Source organism: Myotis yumanensis, unplaced genomic scaffold (genome assembly GCF_028538775.1).
Source record: "Myotis yumanensis isolate MYYU_CA2020_CCGP unplaced genomic scaffold, mMyoYum1.0.hap1 SCAF_3, whole genome shotgun sequence".
Classification (NCBI taxonomy): domain Eukaryota; kingdom Metazoa; phylum Chordata; class Mammalia; order Chiroptera; family Vespertilionidae; genus Myotis; species Myotis yumanensis.
In genome coordinates, this window is record NW_027223754.1 from 26021729 (window position 1) to 26044471 (window position 22743).

General features: G+C 36.0%; 1 protein-coding gene across 1 annotated transcript in view; it reads right to left on the reverse strand.

Annotated features, from left to right (window-relative positions):
• Nucleotides 1-22743, reverse strand: part of KAT6A (lysine acetyltransferase 6A) — a 127018-nt gene that overhangs the window by 20457 nt on the left and 83818 nt on the right. Inside the window, exons 9-13 of the mRNA XM_070408465.1 lie at nucleotides 12872-12987; nucleotides 5406-5547; nucleotides 3304-3465; nucleotides 2119-2212; nucleotides 140-371 (exon numbers count right to left, since the gene is read on the reverse strand). Coding sequence (XP_070264566.1) covers nucleotides 140-371; nucleotides 2119-2212; nucleotides 3304-3465; nucleotides 5406-5547; nucleotides 12872-12987 — 746 coding nt within the window. The remainder of the gene's footprint in view (nucleotides 1-139; nucleotides 372-2118; nucleotides 2213-3303; nucleotides 3466-5405; nucleotides 5548-12871; nucleotides 12988-22743) is intronic.

Below are 22743 nucleotides of genomic sequence, written 5' to 3' on the forward strand. Positions count from 1 at the left end.
ATCAAATATCATAGAAAGGAAAATAATGTCTGAGGATCACCAAATGTATTATTTATATTAGTTTATGTTCTTCCATCAATAATTTGGCTGCCTCCACCTAATTGTCCTTCAAAGGTATACAAAAGAATGTAATACTCACTGGTCACTACGGAAGTCCAGCATTCTTAGGTGGTGGAGTGTGGAAGTAATGTCTTGAGGACAGATTCCAGTCAACTTACTTAACTTCTTAATGCTGATTTGCTTGTCATTTTGGTGATAAAGGCACTCCAATATTACACTTTTCCAATAAGCCATGTAGGAAAGACGACCTAGATCGGATAATGGTTTCTCTGGAGACCCTGCTTGGCCTTCGCGCTTTGATAACAAATAACCTAAAGAAAGCCCCAAATTACAAGTATGTCAGAGAGCCTAAATTAAGCTAATTCACCAACATAACAATCCCCTCTTCCACAACCAATCTAAGTATTGTAAGCAATAATAATTACAAAAGCAAATTCCTTCAAGAAAAAACATAAAATTGCAAAATTACTTGAAAACCAATTTGCAGGAAGATTACATAATTTGTCTACAATGAACATTAGGCTAGTATCACTTAGTCTATACTTAACATAAACATTGTTATAATATTCAAACTGTTAAAAATCAGGACTTCATATTGATGGGCTGCATTAGTAAGTTTAAGGCAATGTTTTTTATTTAATGTACTATAGAAAACCACCCTTGCAATGTTTTCCTTGGACCACTAGATGGCAAGAATTATATCTGAATTGAACAACACAAAAGAATGCCAGTGTTTATGTAATCCTATCTATTAATATTGTGGTTCTTTGAGAGAGTATTAGATGACAATTTCTCACTTCAACCAAAGCTCTCCTCACAATCACCTATCACCCTAATTCTTGGTAAGCAGGAATAAGGGTGTCTCTGGGAGTGTATAATGGTATTACTTCGTCCTCTTGTCTTGTGCATGACTCTCAAGAACAGGAAAAAGAAGGCATCAATTCTAAAGGAAAGTATCAAAAATGGAGATGCCAGAAGAAATGTTTTTTGTCATTTAACATAAAATCAATCTAAGAACAGTAATGTGGGAAAATATATTACATTTACAAAAAATAATTGAAGACAAACACTGTAATCATATTGTTTGCATATCTCAAAAAAAGACTAACCAGCATAATATTTCCCCTATGTCACTTAATGACATAATATGTTCAGTCATGAGTCCTATTTCAAAACAATATATCAATATGTCAATATATCAATATTCACTCTCTACTACTAATCCAAAAAGACCAAGAAAATTTTCAAAATACCCAATTTTATTTCCAGTAAAATATGGTCAATTGTATAGTCGAAGGCCAAGGAGAATAAGCTTTACTGGTCTATATAAGAATTAACTTCTTAACACTGGCGATATAATCATCTGATATTTAGAAGGCTTGCCTATTGTCAAAATCCTTAGTTTAAACCACTGTTTCTGAATATTTTCAAAATACTATTTTTAGCATTATCTGAGAAAATATTCCCTCAAATATCACTATTTTATAATCAATATAAAATTTATTACGAACATACATTAATTCCTAAGCAAGATTATCAATGTGTAAAACAAAATTCCAGTTCCACAATTACCTTTTTAGAAACATTAGCTTTCAATATTTAACTCAGATTAAATTATTTCCTTATCATTTAATTTTAAGATTTTTAAAGGCGCATCACATATTTTTAACCATTAAGTAGAAAGCCTATAACTAAAAAATGATGCACACATTTTGGGTAATAAAATTAGGGCAGGTGCTGTACATCTTTATTAATATTAATTTAAGCAGATATACAATGTTTAGTATTGTGAGTTAGAATTACTATATAAAACTAAGTTCCATTGTAACTTAACAGTTGCAAATTCAAGGAAGTTGGTATTTAATATTAGCTATTTAAAAATATTTAATGTCCAACCAAAAGAAAAAAAAATTCATGACTTTAAGTTTTAAAGTTCCATACAGCAGTATGACAAGCAATAAATCATCTGCAAATCTTTAAAATATTATACACACTCACACGTGCACACACACATGGTCCATAAGTAGAGATAACAAGAAATTATGTTATAGTACTTACTGAAATCGATGAGAAACCTGCCATAGCCCTTACGCTGGTACTGGGGAAGAATCATTATACAGGAAACGTTGTATTTCTGTTGGCAGTGCTTTTCCTAGTGGAGAAAACAGAAGCCAAGTTTAAAACAATAAGCTGATAAAGATGAATAACAATGCTAAATATTAAGAAACAAATACTAACAGTCAAAACCACAGCTCTGGTCCTTTGGGAATAACAATGCACATCAAGAAAAAATACCCCACAGGGAGGAGATAGGATAATGTTAAGTCACTGCCATTACCCACAAAGCAACTATCCCAGAAGAATAAAATAAAATAAACGACGCCATCCAACAGCATATGCAACTCAAAAACAGTAAGTCAATGCCTAAAATGAGCAGAGGAATCTGAGTCCCAATCACTTTGCAAAGCTACAAATTATGAATCAATATGGCACTCTAGAAATTTTAAGATTCACCATCAACTATTTCAAAGCTGCTTTTATTTCCTCCTCTGGGGCTACACAGTGCAGCCCCACCTCCCTATAAGCTGTCCCTAAGTTTACAAATAATAGTCCCAAAGTGTTAGGTACAACTATATTTTTACAAACCAGGTAACAGAGCTTAAATTACATTTAACTACTGAAATAGCCTACTAACAAAATGCTTATAAAGCCAGCTGTCCTTCTACTTATTTTATTCACTTAGATTTTACCTTGGGCTTACTTAAATAAAAAGACATCTTTCATGTTGTTTGACTACAAAACAAAACTTTTTTCTCCCAACAGAATAAAAGATTAAAGGAAGGAGAAAAATATCCTGTAATAAAAATTTCTTCTTACTTTTATTTCTGTGCCTAAAATTCAAATTAGGAAGAGAAGATTTAAACTGAGAACTTAAGCAGGTAATGACTGTGTTTATTTCACAAGCTCTATTATCACCATGGGAATAGAAGTCATTTAAAACTTTTCCTCTTGAGTATAACCAGCAGTTCATGTTCCTAGGAGAGTATATAGTCTGTTGAATGTTACTAGGTACCTTCTAGCTAGCACTTGGTATGTTCCTGAATGTTCCTTCTAGTTTCCTTTCTAAAAAGCTAGATGGCACTCAGAAGGTCCCGTACCTTGTAGTATCTCCTAGTGAGAACCAGTAAAGATTGTTTCAGATTTACATATGAATTCAAACAGATTTTAAGCTGATATACTTACTTTAGAAAAGTAGCCAACAAGGTGGCAGCCCTTGACATCATTCTGTGTTAGGACATAAAAAAGAAATGGCTCCACATCATAATAGAGTGTTTTGTGGTCAAGAAATAACTTTGCCAAGAGGCACAGGTTCTGACAATAAATGGTACTCACATTCCCATCAACCTAGAAGAAGAAAAAATAGAACAAAATGGTCAGCAGAGTTTCTCTTTAGTTCCAGAATAATACAGGTCAGTTATAAGCACCTCTGAGTATCCACAGTCCGGCCTAAGAGAAACTGTCAGTGATCAGAACACACTGGAACATGGAAGCTATTCCTGGTAACAGCAGGATTATAGGAAAACCTCCTGTTTTAAAATAATTGTATTCAACAAAGCATGAATAGCTAGATAAGGAGTTGATGGCCATTTTAAAAATAGCACTTTTTGCTTTTATAACAGACTAGAGGCCCAGTGCACGAAAACCGTGCACTCGGGGGGGGGGGGGGCGGGGGGGGGCTCGGGCGCCTCAGCCCAGCCTACACCCTCTCGCAGTCCAGGAGCCCTCGGGGGATGTCCGACTGATGTCTTAGTGTTAATGCTTTGGTAGAAATTACTTTGAGATGGATGTCCGTCAGTTGGACATCCTTAGCACTGCCATGGAGGCGGGAGAGGATCCCACCACTGCCACTGGGCTCGCCAGCCATAAGCCTGGCTTCTGGCTGAGCGGCGCTACCCCTGTGGGAGCACACTGACCACCAGGGGGCAGCTCCTGTGTTGAGCATCTGCCCCCTGGTGCACGTCATAGCGACCAGTCTTTCTGCCATTCGGTCACTTTGCATATTAGCCTTTTATTATATAGGATTTACTGCAGGAATCCTTCAGATGGCAAGCTGATCTGTTTCCTTTTTTAAAAAGTATTTAATATAATAGAAAATCTAAATGCAACCACTTCTAAAATACCGATGTAAATAAAACAAGGAATACCTATAACCTAATCTGTGCCAGCAGCCAAAAGGAATGTAGTCTGACTGCCATGACCAGATTTATCCCCAAATAAAACTATTGAGGGAGATTTTATTAAGCAGGTTCCCTGGCAACCTGGCAAATGGGATATTTGTTAGACTCGGGCTGGCCAAGATCAGGAGCAATAGGCTTCATTGCTCCTGACACCCTGTGCTCTTGGAGTTGCTGGAGCTTACTCTTTGATGAAAATGCCAATGGATGCCCACATTAGACCCCTAACACACTGGCATTTCAAGACTGAAACCTTTTGAACAATTTTAGTAATTTAATATTACTTCTTTTAAAATATACTAGTACACCAATATATGCTTGAGTTGAGGAACAATTTGCTCTGAAACAGTCCTATACACCACACCTTTTCCCCTTCCCCCCCAAGGTGAAGCACTTCTGTATTCCTCAACTGAAATAAAGACTTAGGGAAGATCAAGAAAGTAAAAACTGAGCAGACCCAACAATTAGAAATTCTATCAACTAGGATTCTAGTAATGTAAATTCTAGTGATTAAAAGAACTGAACACACGGCAGGTACTCAATAACTGCCAATCAAACAAAACTGAGGATCAAGACATTAAATACCACTAACAACACAGAATACTCACAAGCATAGATAAGTCATATCATCATGAAGTCAGAAAAATAAATTAATATTTACTATTGATATTTAAATATACCTGTTCAAAATATTCCTTTAAATAGAGCAACAGAAATCTCTTCATTTAAACGCCACAGTTCATAGATTCTAAAACAAAATTTAATCACTTCTAAACACATATAAAACCAGGTAGCATTTTATAACCAAATGGAGTCTTACAAATCATTAACAGTACTTTTTCCTTCTTAATTGTACATAAAATAGATATACAGTATATAATTGATCATTAATTTAATGAAATACAGAATAATTTATTTTGAGATCAAGCTTGTGAACTTGGTACATTTGTATTGGCCTAATTCTGCTTCTCAAACAGCAGAATTATCTGAACAGTGAATAAACAACAGTAAAATAACATCCCCCTCCCCCCAAAATCAAGTTGCACAATTAGATATAGTACAGGTGGCATTATATTTGAAATGGAGAGGACAACTAAACATCTACTTTACCTCAAAGACAGATATGTTATTCTTTCTGTAAATCTCATTGGCAGGAGGATGGAACCAACCACATTTCTTCATGTGCTGCTGTAGAATAGTTCTACTTTTCATATATTTTAGGCAGAATTCACAAAGATATAGTTTAGGCAGCCTATAAATAATAATTAAACAAAAAAGGGGACAGGGCTTTATATTTTATAAGACTACACTTTCACAACAATTCTTTTTTTACTCTCATTACTACACAGGTAAAAAGGCAGAGAATGTATCATTAACCCCATATATCAAATGAAAGAAAGAAAAAAACCTAAAGATAAAACTAATTTGGGTAATAGTACCCAACTAATAGCTGGAGAGCAAGGGTGAAAAATCAAGACACAAAATTCCATGTTCTTCCTATTTGACTAATACTTTGCAGTCTTTTTAAAAGTTACCCCTTTGACAAGACACACAAAAAAATCTCACATTCTCTCCTCCTTGATAACCTCCAATAAGTAGAAAATAAAGTCTACCTTCAGAACATACCAGTAAAAAAAAAAGAACAACATACCAGTAAGTGAAGACGACTTTGTCAAATTATATACTTTCTTCCTTTATTTGTAATCATTCATTCATTACTATCAGAAAATAAACATTTGTTGAATATGTATTGTGTCAGGCCCTGTACACTAGGCATACAGTGCTGAGTGAAATGGACATATAGTGGATATCATAAAAGCAGATTTTATATTTCTTTTTAAGTATGAAATTATAATATTGAATATGTTTTTTCCAAGTTAGGACATATTATAGTACCTCCTTCTTCCACTCCTAAAATTCTGGCTTTCCCTCTGGTTAAATATCACATTCAATTCTGCAACTCAAAAGCCTATTACTCAACAAGTGAAATAAAAGTTCAAATTATTCTTCCAGATGTTCTCTGTTATTACTTCATATTTAGTCTTGCTATTTTAGCAGTAGTTTAACAGGACTTCTTCCTTATAATGTCCTTTTAATGAGGAGCTAGGCAATGAAATTAAGTGATCAGATCGGTTCATGATGGAAGGAATATAACCTAAATTTAAAAACAGCAAGTTTTATACCTATTTTAGTCTGAGCCCAGAAGACCACATGGCTCTTCTACTATAAAATGTACACCTCTTGTAACCCTTGCATCCTGAAATGTGTCCAGAACTGATCATGTCCTAGTAATCTGAGATGATACCGTCCTTAAAATTGCATATGCAAAATACTGAATTATACGATGACAAAAAATATACCCCAAATAAATTACTTTATCTTCTCTCATATAAATAAATAAGTATTGAGGCTGAAGAAAATTTAAAAAACGTATTAATTTAGTTACTATCAGTTTGGATAGCTATGCTTTAAAAGATTACCCTGGAATTTAAAAAAAAAAAAAAAAAGGTAGATTAACACACACAAATGTTTGATTTGTTAAAGTGTGAAGACCATACTATTTTTTCAAGTCTACTTTAGAAGCAGTTTTTAAAGCATAGTTATTTTTCTGAGAACATTTAACATTCAACTAAACCCTCTCCAAAGGTATATTTATGGAACACTAGTCTTGTAATGTACTAAGTGTTTCATCCTAAAATAAGGGTGGGAAAGGGCATGTGATTTTTTTCCCTTCTCCCTTGGGAATTTACATTAATTCTTCCTATACCACATCTTATTTTTAAACTGTCGTTTAGCACACTAAAAACTTCCAAGGAACTATTGAAGTATAATATTCTAAATGTCTACAACATGTAATACTGTTTTCCAAAATCTCTAGTATTAGCCAAACAAAAACAACATAAAATTATACATTAGCATAAAACGTATTCCAAATAAAGTACTGAATAAAACAAATGACTGACATTATAAATTGAAGTCAAGAAGCAAGACCCAAAACATGGAAAAGAAAGGTTCCCTAGGCTACTTTGTTTATTTCCTTTGCAGGTTGTCTCAAACTACTCAGAAAGGAAGGGCAGCAGGATAAACAGTTTTTTCCTTCTTTACCATCAGTTAAAATACCTCAGAATAAAATGGCCCCAACTGGTAGACTGTCTTCCTGAATATCTGGATTTTATACAACTATAATTCATGCCCTCTCACTATTCTACTACTTGTCTTTATTTACCTGTGCTAAATTCTCAATAAGCAATTACTTTAACTTGTTGCAACATGAAGAAGATACAGAAGAATCCCTGAGTACAGTTTTACTTTAAGAGCTAAACATCACAACTAAATATTCTGCACAATGTGAATCTGAGAAACCTAAACAAAATTCTGAGCTTTTAAAAATAATGGGGGTGGGGTGGAGGCGGGGAGGAGGAGTGCAGATAGGAATGGAGAGAAAGGAAGGAAAGAAATGGAAGGAAAGGAAGGAAATAATGAAGAAAGGAAAGGAAAAGAGCCAGTGAGTGACCGGCTATGACTTTCTCCAGGTTATGGTAAAGATAAATGCCAAATTTAAAAGCATCTAATTCAACTTTTAGGTCTCAGTACATGAAAATAAAATACAATTTATTTCCTAAGGTCTATGAGAGAAGCATAATTTTTTTAAAAGCTCTACTAGGTAAGCAAGTTGTTTAAGACAACATCAGAAAAAATGAAATCTCTGAGAAAATTACTGCCAACTCTTATCAGGTAAATTATGAATTCATGCTATTTCTTTGGAATAATAAGATGTAAAGCATTTTATTGATGAGTAAAAAAAAAAACAACTTTAGCAAATCTTATTATATGAAAAACAATAAAGTAAAAGGAAGCAGAATCATGATCTACTTCATTCCAATTCATTCTTGCTGGAAACATTTTAAAAGCCTCTTACTTTACTATAATCAGGCCCACTGGGATAATACTGCTAATCTAAAGGGAATCATCTGATAAAAGTCCTGAAAAAACAAAGTGTTTTTCTAGTAATAGTACCAATAACTGCAGTTCTGTCATTGAAAAAAATACATCATCAAGAACGAACATTAGATCACATAAAATAAAGTGTAGTTATGGAGATTAGGAATACTCCTAACCCTAGAGAATATTGCTGGATGCTGCTTTTGTCATTTTCCTGACAGCACCTTAGATTTGATTATCAAATAGGGGTATGGTTGCTCTGATCAACTTCATCATGGGATGTAGCTCCACACTTGAAATTTATTCTAAAGTCAGTCACTATGTTGACACCCTAGCCTAGCCTGTGAAGTTAGGACTGTGCTACAGCTGTGTGCTTTGGAAGCATTGCTTCCCTTACTTCTACAATGATGCAAATATTCTTCCCAGGAATTCCTTCATGGCTTTTAACATTGCCCAACATAGTAGCATTTTATATGGCCTTCATAATAGATCAACTTGTAGTAAAATTTTAATACCATAATAAAAATTATAACAAATATCACTTGAATCAAAGGTAATGAATAAGCCCTGGCTGGTTTGGTTCAGTGGATAGAGTGTGGGCCTGCGGACTGAAAGATCCCAGTTCAATTCCAGTCAAGGGCACATGCCTGGGTTGCAGGCTCTTTCCCCAATAAGAGGCAGGCAGGAGGCAACCAATCAATAATTCTCTCTCATCATTGATGTTTCTATCTCTCTCTCCCTCTCCCTTCCTCTCTGAAATCAATAAAAATTTATTTTTTAAAAAAGGTAATGAATGGTACCAGCTACATGAGAACAAGCTAGGTACAGATGCTACATGGAATAGTGCAAGCACAGTGGTTAAAGGTTATGGCTATATGGAAGAGAAAAGTGAGATTAAATCTTGGTTCTGACACTTTAAACTGTATGATCTTGAATAAGTTTGCTGGGCCCTGGTCTATAAAACAAAGATAGTAATATCCACCTTACAGAATTACTCCAGAAATGTTTAATTCAGTACCAAGCTCAACAAATGGTAAATAGAGCTGCTATTATTTATAATTAGTACTATGAATATTTTTATTCTCCTTGCATTCATTGTACTCCATCATTTAATGGTCATTCAAAGACTTTAAGAATGCATTCTTCAGTAACAGGAGCTATACATAATCTATACCAGCGGTTGCCAACCGGTGGTCTGTGAGGTCTGAAAGGTCGGCGACTGCTGAACAATGAATCAAGTTAGGAACAGGATCAAAAGGTTAAGGAAACTTCCTAAGCTACTCAATTATGTGGGAATCTGCCTAGGATCTCAATATGATCTTGTAGCAAAGAGGTTATCATGAAGCTAAGCTCTAAACAGCTCAGGAGTAGATGATATGCCATGATTATAGTAACTCCTTTGTCATGTTTTTTACTGGGAGAGTGGGGCTCTCTGTGAACCTGTCTACCATGTATGAGCATCACATGGCCCTGTTGAAGAAATTCAGGGTTAAAACTCTAATTTAACTCTTCAACGTCTGACACTGAATCATACCACTCCAAATGAAGTACTACTATTGCTTTATTGTTGTTTCACTTTGTTTTGTTTTAAGTCAGGGATGCAAGATTACTTAATATACAATGCATACACAGCCCTGGACCATACTGCTCAGTGTTGGTCCTCACACCAAAGGGTCTCGGGTTCAATTCCCGGTCAAGGGCATGTGCCTGGATTTTGGGTTTGCGTGCGGAAGGCAACCAGTCGATATGACTCTCTCATCTCAATGTTTCTCTCTCTGTCTCTCTCTGTCTCTCTCTCTCTCTCCCTCCCTTCCTTCCACTCTCTCCGAAAAGCAATGGAAAAAATATCCTCTGGTAAAAATTAACAAAAAAAAAAAAACAAAAAACAAAACAAATAAAAAACAATGCACACACAAATGTTTGACATTATGGGAGATAATACTTAATTCCACTTTCCAAAAGTTATTTTCCTCTTGTGATCTTTTTGTTTGTTTGCTCTAATTGTCCTCTTTTTACATGCATTGGAATCTGCAATTTTTTAAAGTGTTTAAAACCTTTAAAAAATAATTTATAAGTAATTTAACACAGAATGATAAAGTCATTAATAAAGTTAAGGATACAGAATTATTATTTGGAAAACACAGTATCTCTAAACATTTTCGTCAACTCAAGTTTAAAAGAACTCAGAAGTAAAACAAGACAAAACTCATTTAAATAGATATATGTAATTCTTTTGCCTGGCAGGTGTGGCTCCGTGGTTGAGCATCGACCTATGAACCAGGAGGTCATGGTTCGATTCTCTAGTCAGCGAACATGCTCAGATTGTGGGCTCGATCCCCAATAGGGGGCATGCAGGAGGTAGCTGATCAAAGATTCTCTTTTATTATTGATGTTTATATCTCTCTCACTCCCTCTCCCTTTCTCTCTGAAATCAATAAAAATATATATTTTTAAGTTTAAATAGATATACATAGTTTTACTTAAAAATGCAACCAAGATAATTATGAATACAAAGACAGAAAAAAAGTCACAATTATTAAAGAACCTATAAAATTACAGAATCTTTTCTGATGAAAATTTCAGGGAAACCTCCACAATGAATAAGAAAATACATAGAAAATGTCTAAAATTCTATTTAAAGTTGATGAATTTTTATAGCTCCTGTCCTATTGCTGCTCTCTGATTCCTATTATACTTGTTATTTTTCTGCTAGCAATGTTTATTCCTTCACTGACAACCAATTCCCTGAAACGTGATTAAGAAATCTGGTTTTAGTGATAATCTCATCAAAACAAAATGTAACATTCTTAATGAAGCCTTTTAACAACCTTGACAACAGCTTCATGGTTCAATTCTTATCAATACTCTTGATAAGCAAGTGCTGAAACTGACTCTATTTCCTTTCCTGAATCAATTGATTTCCTCTCTTCCCCTTGAGTAGAAGAGACAAGGTACTTGTGGTATCAGTCTATCTATACCACAATCCCTAAAACAGTTGATACACACATTGAACAAGCTTTCTTTTCTAAGTTGAGCACTCTTGTAGTAATGTGCATAGTTTGCAAAGAAAAGAGCTCACTAATAAATGGTAATATTTTATTTTAAACCTAATGAAGAAATTAATCCCTCAGCATATTTCATCTTGGCTATTTATAACTCCTAAGGAGTAAGCTGTCTTTAATACCTGAGTGCTATAGGTAGTTGAGAATTTTTCTGTTCTCTTTTAACATATATGTCATTTTATATATTTATATATATAATATATATTTATAATCTTCTTTTAACAATCTCAGGTTGTTGTTATTCCATGATATAAATAGGATGCTGCTTTGAAGACCTACCACAGTGTTTAGGGCTAACAGACCTTGTAATAAACGGCTCTCAATTGCTGTTTCATGAGCTTGTGTGTTAGTTTCCTGGAGTTTCGCTTTCTCTTCTGATTTCTTTTCTTTTCTTTTCTTTTTTCTTTTCTCACTGAGGTCTGTCTGTAATAACATTCTCACTCCTATTTTTCTATTTCTGCTAGACTTGGAAACTAGACAGCAATTTATATAAAAAGAAAATGTAAAAAAATACTGAGTTTTCGTTTTTTAACAAATATACTGGCCTTTTCCCACCTCCCTGGAAATAATCCATGTTAAAGCACTCTACATAATGTAAGTCACTAAATGAATTCATGTTGTCATAATTATTTTTGCTAATATTTTGGACAAGCAATGTTACTAGATAGGTAAAAAGTCATACAATGAGTACTTTGAATATGTGTTTAACCCACAGAGCACCAACCTGTTAAATAGCAAACTGTGGCATAATTTACAGATTAAAGAGAGCATTAATGTAGTAGACTGCTATACTTCAAAATGGTAACCATGTTTAATTTTCTTATCAAATCTATTTTTCAACTCTTTTAATTTAAACCATACATAATAATAACTGACATTATTGAGCACTTACCATTTTCTAAGGGATCTACATGTTTTAATCCATGCAATGTTCACAACAAATCCTATGAGGTCATTACTATTATTATCCCCATTTTAAAGATGAGGAAACTGAGGTAGAGTTGGGTAACTTCTAAGGGCACTTATGTGTCACAGTTGAATCATGAAACAATTTGGCTCTACTGAACACAATGCCTCATCCCAAAAAGCTGGTGACTGATCAATTTTTATATCTGGAAACCTGAGCTATTTATATATAATTTAATACCATTTATCCAATTATTTCTGGAGGGAAAAACATTAAGTCTGTTAAATTATAAAAATTTAGATAAAAGGCTACTCGGTGAAACTTTACTTAGGGATAAGTATAAGAATCTCTTTCTCTCTTTTAATTCTTAGTGTGAGTAATATAAAGGCAAATTGTCTTAAAGAAAAAACGTTTCCCTTTCATCATGACCATGTGTCGGGTTTCCAATTTTAAGTATCAGCTTTTGGGCAAATTACAGGAAAACATATCTAAAGGCGACTAGGATTAAGTGACTGCCAAAGTATGCTGCTATTACAGACATTTAAAAGCCACTAGTTTCCTCAAATGTAAAAAGATGAAATAGACTAAAATGTCCTGAGGGTCCCTTCTAGAACTGAAGTTCTATGAATTGACAAAAAGAAGGTAAAGGGTCTCTCAAAACATACCTTGAGTATTCTTGAGGATATGGGGAAGAGTACCAGGTGTGAATTTCATATTTCCCAAACTCAATTACAGAGGGACAGCGGACTTGTGGATCAGGGGGGCCAGTCACTCCAACTTTCTGTGCAGGCAAAAAACACATTACAAAATTTAACTAAATTTTATACACTGAGACAGATAACAAAGCAAAAAACAATCTGAATCTAAATTTGTCTTCTCGAAATTCCATGAGAACAAAAGAGCCAAGAACAAGCTAACAAGTTTTGAAATAAGCTGTATTATTTCTTAACTAGAGCATCCAAATGAAAAACAAAAATGCTGATAAATCTTAGAGCCTAATACGGTTGGTGTCACTGGATTTCCATGTTTAATAATACTGTGAATCCTTTCCTCAATTAAACTCATGCCCTTAATGACTTAGTTATTAAAGAGAAACTCCTGGAATAGACATATATCTAATGCATATATAGATACATGGTGCCTCACTGACAACAGAAATGACCTGTGAGCACATGTGAGCACATACAGTAAAAAATGATTGTCTGGTTTGGGAACGTAGGTATTTAAGAACAATAAAAAAGAATATGGCAAAACAAGTATCAAAAGAGTCTTCATTTTGCACTGCCCATAAAATTCCCTTCATAAGTAGCTCTTCAGAGATTTGACCAAAGAAAAAAATACTCTGCTATACACATACTGTTATCCCTTTTACCTACTTTGTATTTATAATAAAAACAACCTCGCCCTAGCTGGTTTGGCTCAGTGGATATAGCGGCCTGCGGACTAAAAGGTTCCCGGTATAATTCTGGTCAAGGGCACATGCCCGGGTTGCGGGCTCAGTCCCCAGTTGGGGGCGTGCAGGAGGCAGCTGATCAATGATTCTCTCTCATCATTGATGTTTCTATCTCTCTCCCCCTCTCCCTTCCTCTCTGAAATCCATAAAAATATATTTAAAAATAAAAAATAAAAAAATAAAAACAACCTCTATGCTCTCATCCCTGCAATAATCTGAATAACTACACTTTCTAAAAAGAATAACTTATAAAGCCTTTATGACTTCCATACCAGCAATTCCAATATAAGTCATTGTTAAGGACTATAAAGATCAGGTAATTTGATTTTCTCTACACCTAATATAGCAACATATTCATATATACATTGGTGTGTATATTATGTACATAACAAATGTGCATGTATATGCATATTTATCATGGATATTCTACAAACATTAACTGACTTAAAAAAAAAATAGGCCCTGGCTGGGTGGCTCAGTTGTTTGGAGCAACGTTCCATGCACCAAAAAGGTTGTGGATTTGATTCCCAGTTGGGGCACATACCCAGGTTGCAGGTTTGATTCGGGTCAGGGGGTATATGGGAAGCAACTGATCAATGTTCCTCTCTCACATGGATGTCCCCCCCACCCCTAAAATCAATAAACAGATCCTCAGGTGAGGATTTTAAATTTTTTTAAAAAAGAAAAAGGTAGAGATTTTAAAAGTCCCTGTTGGAGCCCATTGATAGAAAGTGCCGCGCGTGTACGCGCAACACACACCCCTCTACAAAACTGAAAAGATCAGAGCTTTTTATTCACTTTTTAAATAGAAATTCATTTAAGGAAGAAGCCTCTTCACCACATCTCATTGAACACTCTCCCTGGTCTTTCTGTTTTCTTTTCTAAAAAGCCAGGGGACCTATCTCAGGTTTCATACTGGAATACAGCCAAGTGAAACCTCAACCTCTTCCTTAGACACCTCAAAACAAAAGACAAACACTTATTAAGTTGGATGAATTGTGTTATGACACCAAGGCATACTGGAAATATCTTCCAAAGGCAAAAATCATAAGGAAATAGATAAGACAGGGTTAAAATAAGATATTTTCATTTCTCAAAACCAAAATAGAACTTTGTAGGTTTTAAAAACATTGTTCTTTAAACTACATTCCAGAATCAAGTATTCCAATTAATAAAGTTGTATCTTTTATTAATTATAAGCTATCTTCACAGCTCAAAATAACCAGAATCAAGTATTCTAATTAATAAAGTTGTATCTTTTATTAATCAACCTATCTTCACAGTTCAAAATAACAAGAACAGTATAGAAAATATCAGAATTACCAAGTATCAGAAACTAGATATAATTTCCTGAGTCAAGGATCAAACAGGAAGCACAAAAGTTGAAAACATGCACCTGCTGCAGCACTGCCTGTTGTTTGGGAGCTTTCCCATCAGCCGCCCGTGGCTCTTCCAGGTGGATGCCTGATGTGAAATTGGTTATCCAATTCCAGTATAATTGCTTGCACATCACCGCAACAAAGAGAGCCTGTGTAAAACGAGCCTCGCAGCAGATTTCCCCACTCCCTCACCTACTCTCACCTTTGTGCACTGTAAAAACGTCTGGCACATGCGCTCATCCACCCCTGTCCTCCACCACCTCCAATTCCCTGGTGAGTCTCCTGAGCCAGTGTGTTTCCCTTTACTAAGGTTTAGAACAGTGATGGCGAACCTTTTGAGCTCGGCGTGTCAGCATTTTGAAAAACCCTAACTTAACTCTGGTGCCGTGTCACATATAGAAATTTTTTGATATTTGCCACCATAGTAAAACAAAGACTTATATTTGTGATATTTATTTTATATATTTAAATGCCATTTAACAAAGAAAAATCAACCAAAAAAATGAGTTCGCGTGTCACCTTTGACACGCGTGTCATAGGTTCGCCATCATTGGTTTAGAAGTTGACAAAGGCTCTATGCTGCGAGGAAGCAAAAGCTGCATCTAACTAAACCAGTCATTAACCCAGTCCTTGCCAAAGTCAAATTGTCAATCTGAATTACAAATCACCTCGGGTAAGCCTTTTTGTTTTTAAATTTCATCCAAAATACTCTTTTGTTAAACACTCAACTTTCCAAAGCAGCAGATACCTGATATAATTGAGAGCACAAAAATATTTTTTAAAACTGTTAATTCAGGTTCTGCTACTTTGTACCCTCCTCATTTGAATATGCCAAAAATTTTAAAAGATGACATATTCCAGGCCAGAATAGACTTTTTAATCTAAAAAAGTTAAGGGGGCACTAAATGCACTAGTAATTGGGTTAAACCAGAAGATAATTTTAAATGTGCCTCCTCTAGATAATGGAACTTTTATTAATATCAGTTTATAAGAAAGATTATTACTCCTCTAAAAAACTCCACTTCCATTAAGTCACTTATCTAATTCCAATTTCCAATATACAGAGGCCACTCTTGTAATACCCTCAAATCCAGATCTAGTACAAATATGAAAATTACAATTCATGTAGATACAACCCTGCTGCTCCCTTCCCTTTGCCCTCCATTAGATAACTCCCTCTCAACCTTCTTTCTCCATCTCCCCTGGGTAAACAAATGGCATTTTGAAGTGGGAGTGGAGGGTTATACTGCACCCTTATTATCAATATAAGAATGTGAAATGTGGGGAAAAGAGATGTCTTTTTGGTATTTGAACATTTTCCCATAGAAACAGTATAATAAAAGTAATTCCATCCATTTGGGATTAAAAGTTACATGATGAAAGAGATATGTAAGAATGAGTTCACATGCTCCCAAATGGAGAGAGAATGAAGTTAATAAAGAGAATCAGCATTTGTGGAACATGTACTGTGCCAGATTTGCACCTTATATCACTATCTCATTGAATCCCCACAATCCATTCCTCATAGAAAACAATGTGCTCACTTTATAGATAAGGGGGGGGAAGGGGGGGGGGGGAAACGGGACACGGCTCAGACAGGTTAAGAAGCAAAAACTTCCAGAACAGAAATATCAAGAGTAAAGCATTAAGAACAAAATGGGTAGAAGTGAGATAGGAAATATGGGTAGCCCTCAACTAATTAATGATTTGAATTCCAAAAGTCTGTATGTTTTTTTGAACTGAAACTTAGTTTTCCAAAAAAAATGATGCTCCAAGTACACAGAATTTTATCCAAAACTCTTGGAAGACAATGTGCTTTGGAATTCTGAATTTTTCTGATGTTAGGAAAGTATTACAATACATACTAGTATATGTATCTTAAATTGACAACTCTTGTAGGATTCAGGGACACTCCATAAACTGATATCATTGATATTTCTTTAGCAAAACATGAATATTCACATTAAATGGGATAAGAATACATATAGTCTCATGTCAGTTCAAATCATGTTTGCCAACAATTGAGTTAAGTGAGATCTTATTGTAAGATGGGTTATAAATTTCTTTTTCATTCTGCAAAAAAGATACATAGATGGCCAATAAGTACATGAAAGATGCTCAACATAACTAATCATTAGAGAAAAGCAAATGCAGACAATGAGATATGACTTCATACTCATTATAATGGCTACTATAAAAAAATAGAACAAAACAAAAAATCAGAAAACAGCAATTGTTTTACAAGGATGTGAAGAAAGTGTAACTCTTGTGCATTGCTGATGGAAATGTAAAATGGTGCAGCCACTGTGGAAAACAGTATGGCAGTTTCTAAAAAAATAAAATTACTATTTGAATCAGCAAATTCACTCCTGGGTATATAAGAACGGAAAGCAGGAACTTGAATAGATATTTGTCCTCTCATGTTCACAAAATCATTATTCACAACTAGAGGCCCGGTGCACCGGGGGGAGGACGGCTGGTCCTCAGCCCAGCCTGCACCCTCCTCCAATCCAGGACTCCTCGGGGGATATCTGACTGCCACTCGCAATCCAGGACCGCTGGCTCCTAACTGCTTGCCTGCCTGCCTGATCGCCCCTAACCCCTCTGCCTGCCTGATCGCCCCTAACTGCTCCCCTGCTGGCTTGACTGCCCCAAACCGCCTCTGCCTCACCCTGCACCTGGAACCCAGGATTCCCTCCTCCCGCTGGTCACAGACACCCGGGACCCAGACTTCCCTCTCTCTGGCCAGCCACAGGTACACAGGACCCGGGCTGGCTTTGCCCAGACCGGCCGCAGCCGCAGGCAACTGTGGGGCAGGCAGCTTGTCCCTCTCCCGTGCCACAGCCCCAGCTGCTGGCGCCCGGGATCGCAGGGCGGGTGGCTTGTCCCTCTCCCAGGCCGAAGCCTGGCTGGTCCCCGTTCCTCTCTCCCCAGTGCTGAGTGTTTGAGCTGTTACGGCAATATGGTGTGAGGGCATGATGACCATCTGCATATTAGCTCTTTATTATTTAGATAGCCAGAAGGTGGAAGCAAGCAAGTGTCCATTGGCAAATGGATGGATAAACAAGATATGGTAAATACATACAATGAAATATTATTTAGCCTTAAAAAGGAAAGAAATTCTGATACATGCTACAATATAGATGAACCTTGAAAACATGCTAAGTAAAATAAGCCAGACACAAATGGACAAATATCATACGATTCTACTTATATGAGGTCTATCTAGAGTAATTAAGTTCATAGAGACAGAAAGCAGAATGGTGGTTGCCAGGGGCTGAGGGAGGAAGAAATGAGACATTTTTGTTTAACTGGCCATTCCTTCTCAGTTTCACTAATCTCTAAAAGTTTAAATATCCCAGGACTCCTGAAAGCTCTTTTCTTCTCTTTTGGTGATCCTATCTAGCCTCATTCCTTCAAATACCACCAACTTTCTGACAAGTCCTTAATTTAGATTTTTAGCTCAAACCTATGTGTGTTGAATTCCAGACACATATATCTCACTACTTGCTAGCTCCTCTCTTGAATGTGTTATAGCAAGCATGTCAAACTCGCGGCCCACAATGAATATTTTTGTGGCCCAGCCAATATAACAGTATGTAAGAAATGTTTTAATAAAAACTTAATTTTTACAATATCCTGTTATACATAATTATTAATAATGAACTACAACATTCACTAATGACTGATTAATATAATCGTGTTGCATTCATTTCCCTTACGTGCCTTACTCGCAGGTAAACCATTTCTCTCCACTAATACTAGCAGCGAATATTTCAGCAGCCGATTGCCACATCATTAGTCTTGGACTGACTTGTTTGGTGTGCGCAACAGGAAATATTTTGCTTTCAGAGAACAAGAAAAATAGGTTTATTTGCGTTACGCTTATTAATTTGTGCAGTTATTCAGTGTTTGGTAAGTTAATGTTCAAGAAAAAAATAATACATGGATGGAACTGGAGAGCATTATGCTAAGTGAAACAAGCCAGTCAATGAAGGAAAAATACCACATGATCTCACTCATTCATGGATAATAAAGACCATTACAAACTTTTGAACAATAATAGATACAGAGGCAGAGCTGCCTCAAACTGATTGTCAAACTGCAGTGGGAAGGCCAGAGAGAGTTGGGGGGCAGGAGGGAGGGGAGTAAGAGATCAACCGAAGGACTTGTATGCATGCATATAAGCATAACTAATGGACATAAGACACTGGGGGGTAAGGGAGGGTAGTGGTTTGTCAAGGGCGGGGGGGGGAAAAAGGATACTTATGTAATACCCTTTGTAATACTTTAAGAGGAAAATAAAAAAAAAAAAAAAAAAAGTTTACATCTTGAAGATTCATGTATCTACTTCTGGAAAAATGTCTAATTTTGTTAAAACTCTTAAAATACAGTAGAATAGTCCCAGGAAGTAAAAAAAAAAAAAAAAAAAAAAAAAAAAAAAAAAAAAAAAAAAAGAAAAAAATAATAATTTTTATTAAAATGTTCTATTATTTTATGTTAACAATTACCCATTTATTTCAGCCCTTTGTATTCAGCATGTCTCTACTGAAATAAACCTACATTTCTATGAAAATTAAAGCCTTTGTTTTTTTGCGGCCCACAGAAACTTAAACCTTGTTTATTTTGCCCATGTTAGCCTTTGAGTTTGACATGCTTGTGTTATAGGAATCTCAAGTTCAACAGCCCAAAATCAAATTCCAGATCTTCTTTTCCCCAAACCTCTTCCTCTTGTATTCTCCTCCATCTCAATAAATGGCAACTTCCTCCACCAAGTGTGCTCTGGACGCTACTCCTTGTTTTCATAACCATCCAATCCAACAGCATATCCTAATATGGGTCTACCTTCAAAACATAATCAAGAATTATAATTGACCACTACCACAATGATCCCCATCTCTCTCTCTTTCTCTTTTTTAAAAAATATTTTTATTGATTTCAGAGAGGAAGGGAGGGAGAGAGAGAGAGAGAGAGAGAAACATCGATGCGAGTCACTGATCGGCTGCCTCCTGCACGCCCCCTACTGGGGATCGAGCCCACAACCCAGGCATGTGCCCTTGACCAGAATCGAACCCGCGACACTTCAGTCCGCAGGCTGAAGCTCTATCCACTGAGCCAAACCAGCTCGGGCTGATCCCCATCTCTTATGTGAATAATCCTAATAGCTTCCTAATTTCTTCCTGCTTTCGTATTTTCCCCTTTCAATCTACACAGAAGCCAGAACAATCTATATAATAAAAGCATAATATGCTAATTAGACCAGACAGCTGAACGACCTTCCAGACAACCTTCCAGACGAAGCCAGGGCTGTGAGGGCTGAGGCAAGCCACCGGGGCTGAGAGGGCTGAGCCCCTTGCACAAATTTTGTGCATTGGGCCTCTAGTACTTTTATAACATGTTTCAGGTTATATCGCTCTTCTGCTCAAAATCCCCCAAGGGTTCCTATCTCAGTCAGTATAAAAACCATAGTCTTTATAATGGTCTAGGAGACCCTACAAAATCTGGCCTCCCATTACCTTTCTGTCTTCATTACCTAACTCCTCTTCTCAGTTCTAACCACACTGGCCTACTTGTATTTCCTTGACCATACTAAGCACAAAACCGGATTCAGGGCCTTTGAATGCCTGCTCCCTGCCTGGAATGCTATTCCCTCTGATATCACATGGCTCATTCCCTCACCTCCTTCAGGGTTCTACTAAATGTCAGACATTCCCTAAAACAATGATTTAAAACTGCACAAATCCATCCTTTCCCTCTGGAGTTTCTCTCTCTCCCCTCTGACTTTTCTCCATAACTGGCATACCATTTACCATCCCCACCCCAACTAAACTATAAGCTCCATAAAATAAGAGTATTTTTTAAAAATCTGTTCACTCCTGTATTTTCAGTGTCTGGCACATGGTAACTCAGTACTCAGTAACATTTACTGTTAAATGAATGTTATCTATAACTTTAGCTATTAACCATGAAGCTTCACTGTTATCACCTGTTGATGATAATCCGGCAAAGCTCCTACCCCAAACTCTCCTACCTCCATATACAAAATCTACAAAAGTTGTCCATTTTACATTTTACACAAATACCCAGTTTATGTAAGATAAATGGACTCTTCTTCCATTCATAAAAGCTCCTACCACATTTAGTACCATCATGTACTCAAAATAGAAGAACACTGGGAGACCTATTTGGTTCCATCTTTTCCTTCAACTCTAACTCCCAACCCAACACTATATCTTTTCCATGCTATCCTAAATCTTTCTCAAAAATCTCTGCCTACTGCACCTCCTGTGCCTTAATTTAGACAATAGTCACTTCTCATTCTAACTACTGTAATCACTGGACTCATGGATCTCCTTGTTCAAGTATTTTTCAATCCACTACGCACTGTATCACCAGAGATGAGTATACAATCAAGTCATCCTCTTTTTAAAATTCTTAGTAGCCCTTCAAAAGCTATTTGACTACTTTCAAAAGCTACTGTAACTAAAAAAATAAACCACAAACTCTTTAACATATACCATAAGATCTTTGTGATCTGGTCTATACTTACCTTTCAACTTCTTCTCTTACTTGACGTCCACCAAATTAACTACATCCAACCAACTCCAAAAGTTCAATAAGCTTTCCTATACCCAAACTGTTCTGTTTAAAATGTCTTCCTCTTCTTATTCAACAGTAAATTGTTACTCATTCCTTCAACACCCTGCTCAAATATAACCTCCTCTACAAAGACTCCGCTAACATCCCTAGATAGATACTTTCCTGTTTATTCTCATTGCGTCTATACAAATCTCTATGGCAGCGGTTCTCATCCTGTGGGTCGAGACCCCTTTAGGGGTTGAACGACCCTTTCACAGGGGTCGCCTAAATACATCCTTCATATCAGATATTTACATTACGATTCATAACAGTAGCAAAATTACAGTTATGAAGTAGCAACAAAAATAATTTTATGGTTGGGGGTCACCACAACATGAGGAACTGTATTAAAGGGTCACGGCATTAGGAAGGTTGAGAACCACTGCTCTATGGTAACATTATACCATAAACTAGCAGTTAAGAGTTAAGGATCTGAGGTCAGACTCCCTGGGTTCAAATACTGATTCTAAAACTAAAGCTATATAACTCTAGGTAAAATAATCCTTCTAAGACTTCAATCTGCAAAATGGGAGCAATATATAAGGTTGTATTACAAGCAACAAATTGATATGTAATGCTGAATATAGTACCAGGAACACAGTAAAAGAGTACCTATTACTAATTACATTGGTTTAATTATTTATCACTGTCTCCACAAGTAGAAGAGACACATTTTCGATTGACCTATGTATTTCTAGTACCTGCTCCTAAGATAGCTAACAGAAGCTCACATTTATCTAGCCCTCACTATACGAATGACACACTATGCCATCTTGCAAATATCAACTCATTTAATCCTTTCAACAAACCTATTAAGTTATTTGTTCAACCAAGGTCACTTAGCACAGATAGGATTTGAAGTCTGTTTCTAGTACTTAGGCCTTTAACCACTACCTATTAAAATTCTCAAGAAAATTATGTTAAATTGTTAAATTAATGACCTCAAAATACATTTAAACAGCCTTTTAATATGTCTTATAATTAATGGGAAAATGTCTAAGACCATTAAAACAGTCCCTCACTCCCCATCCCTAATTTCATCAATATCAAGGAGAAATCACTCCAA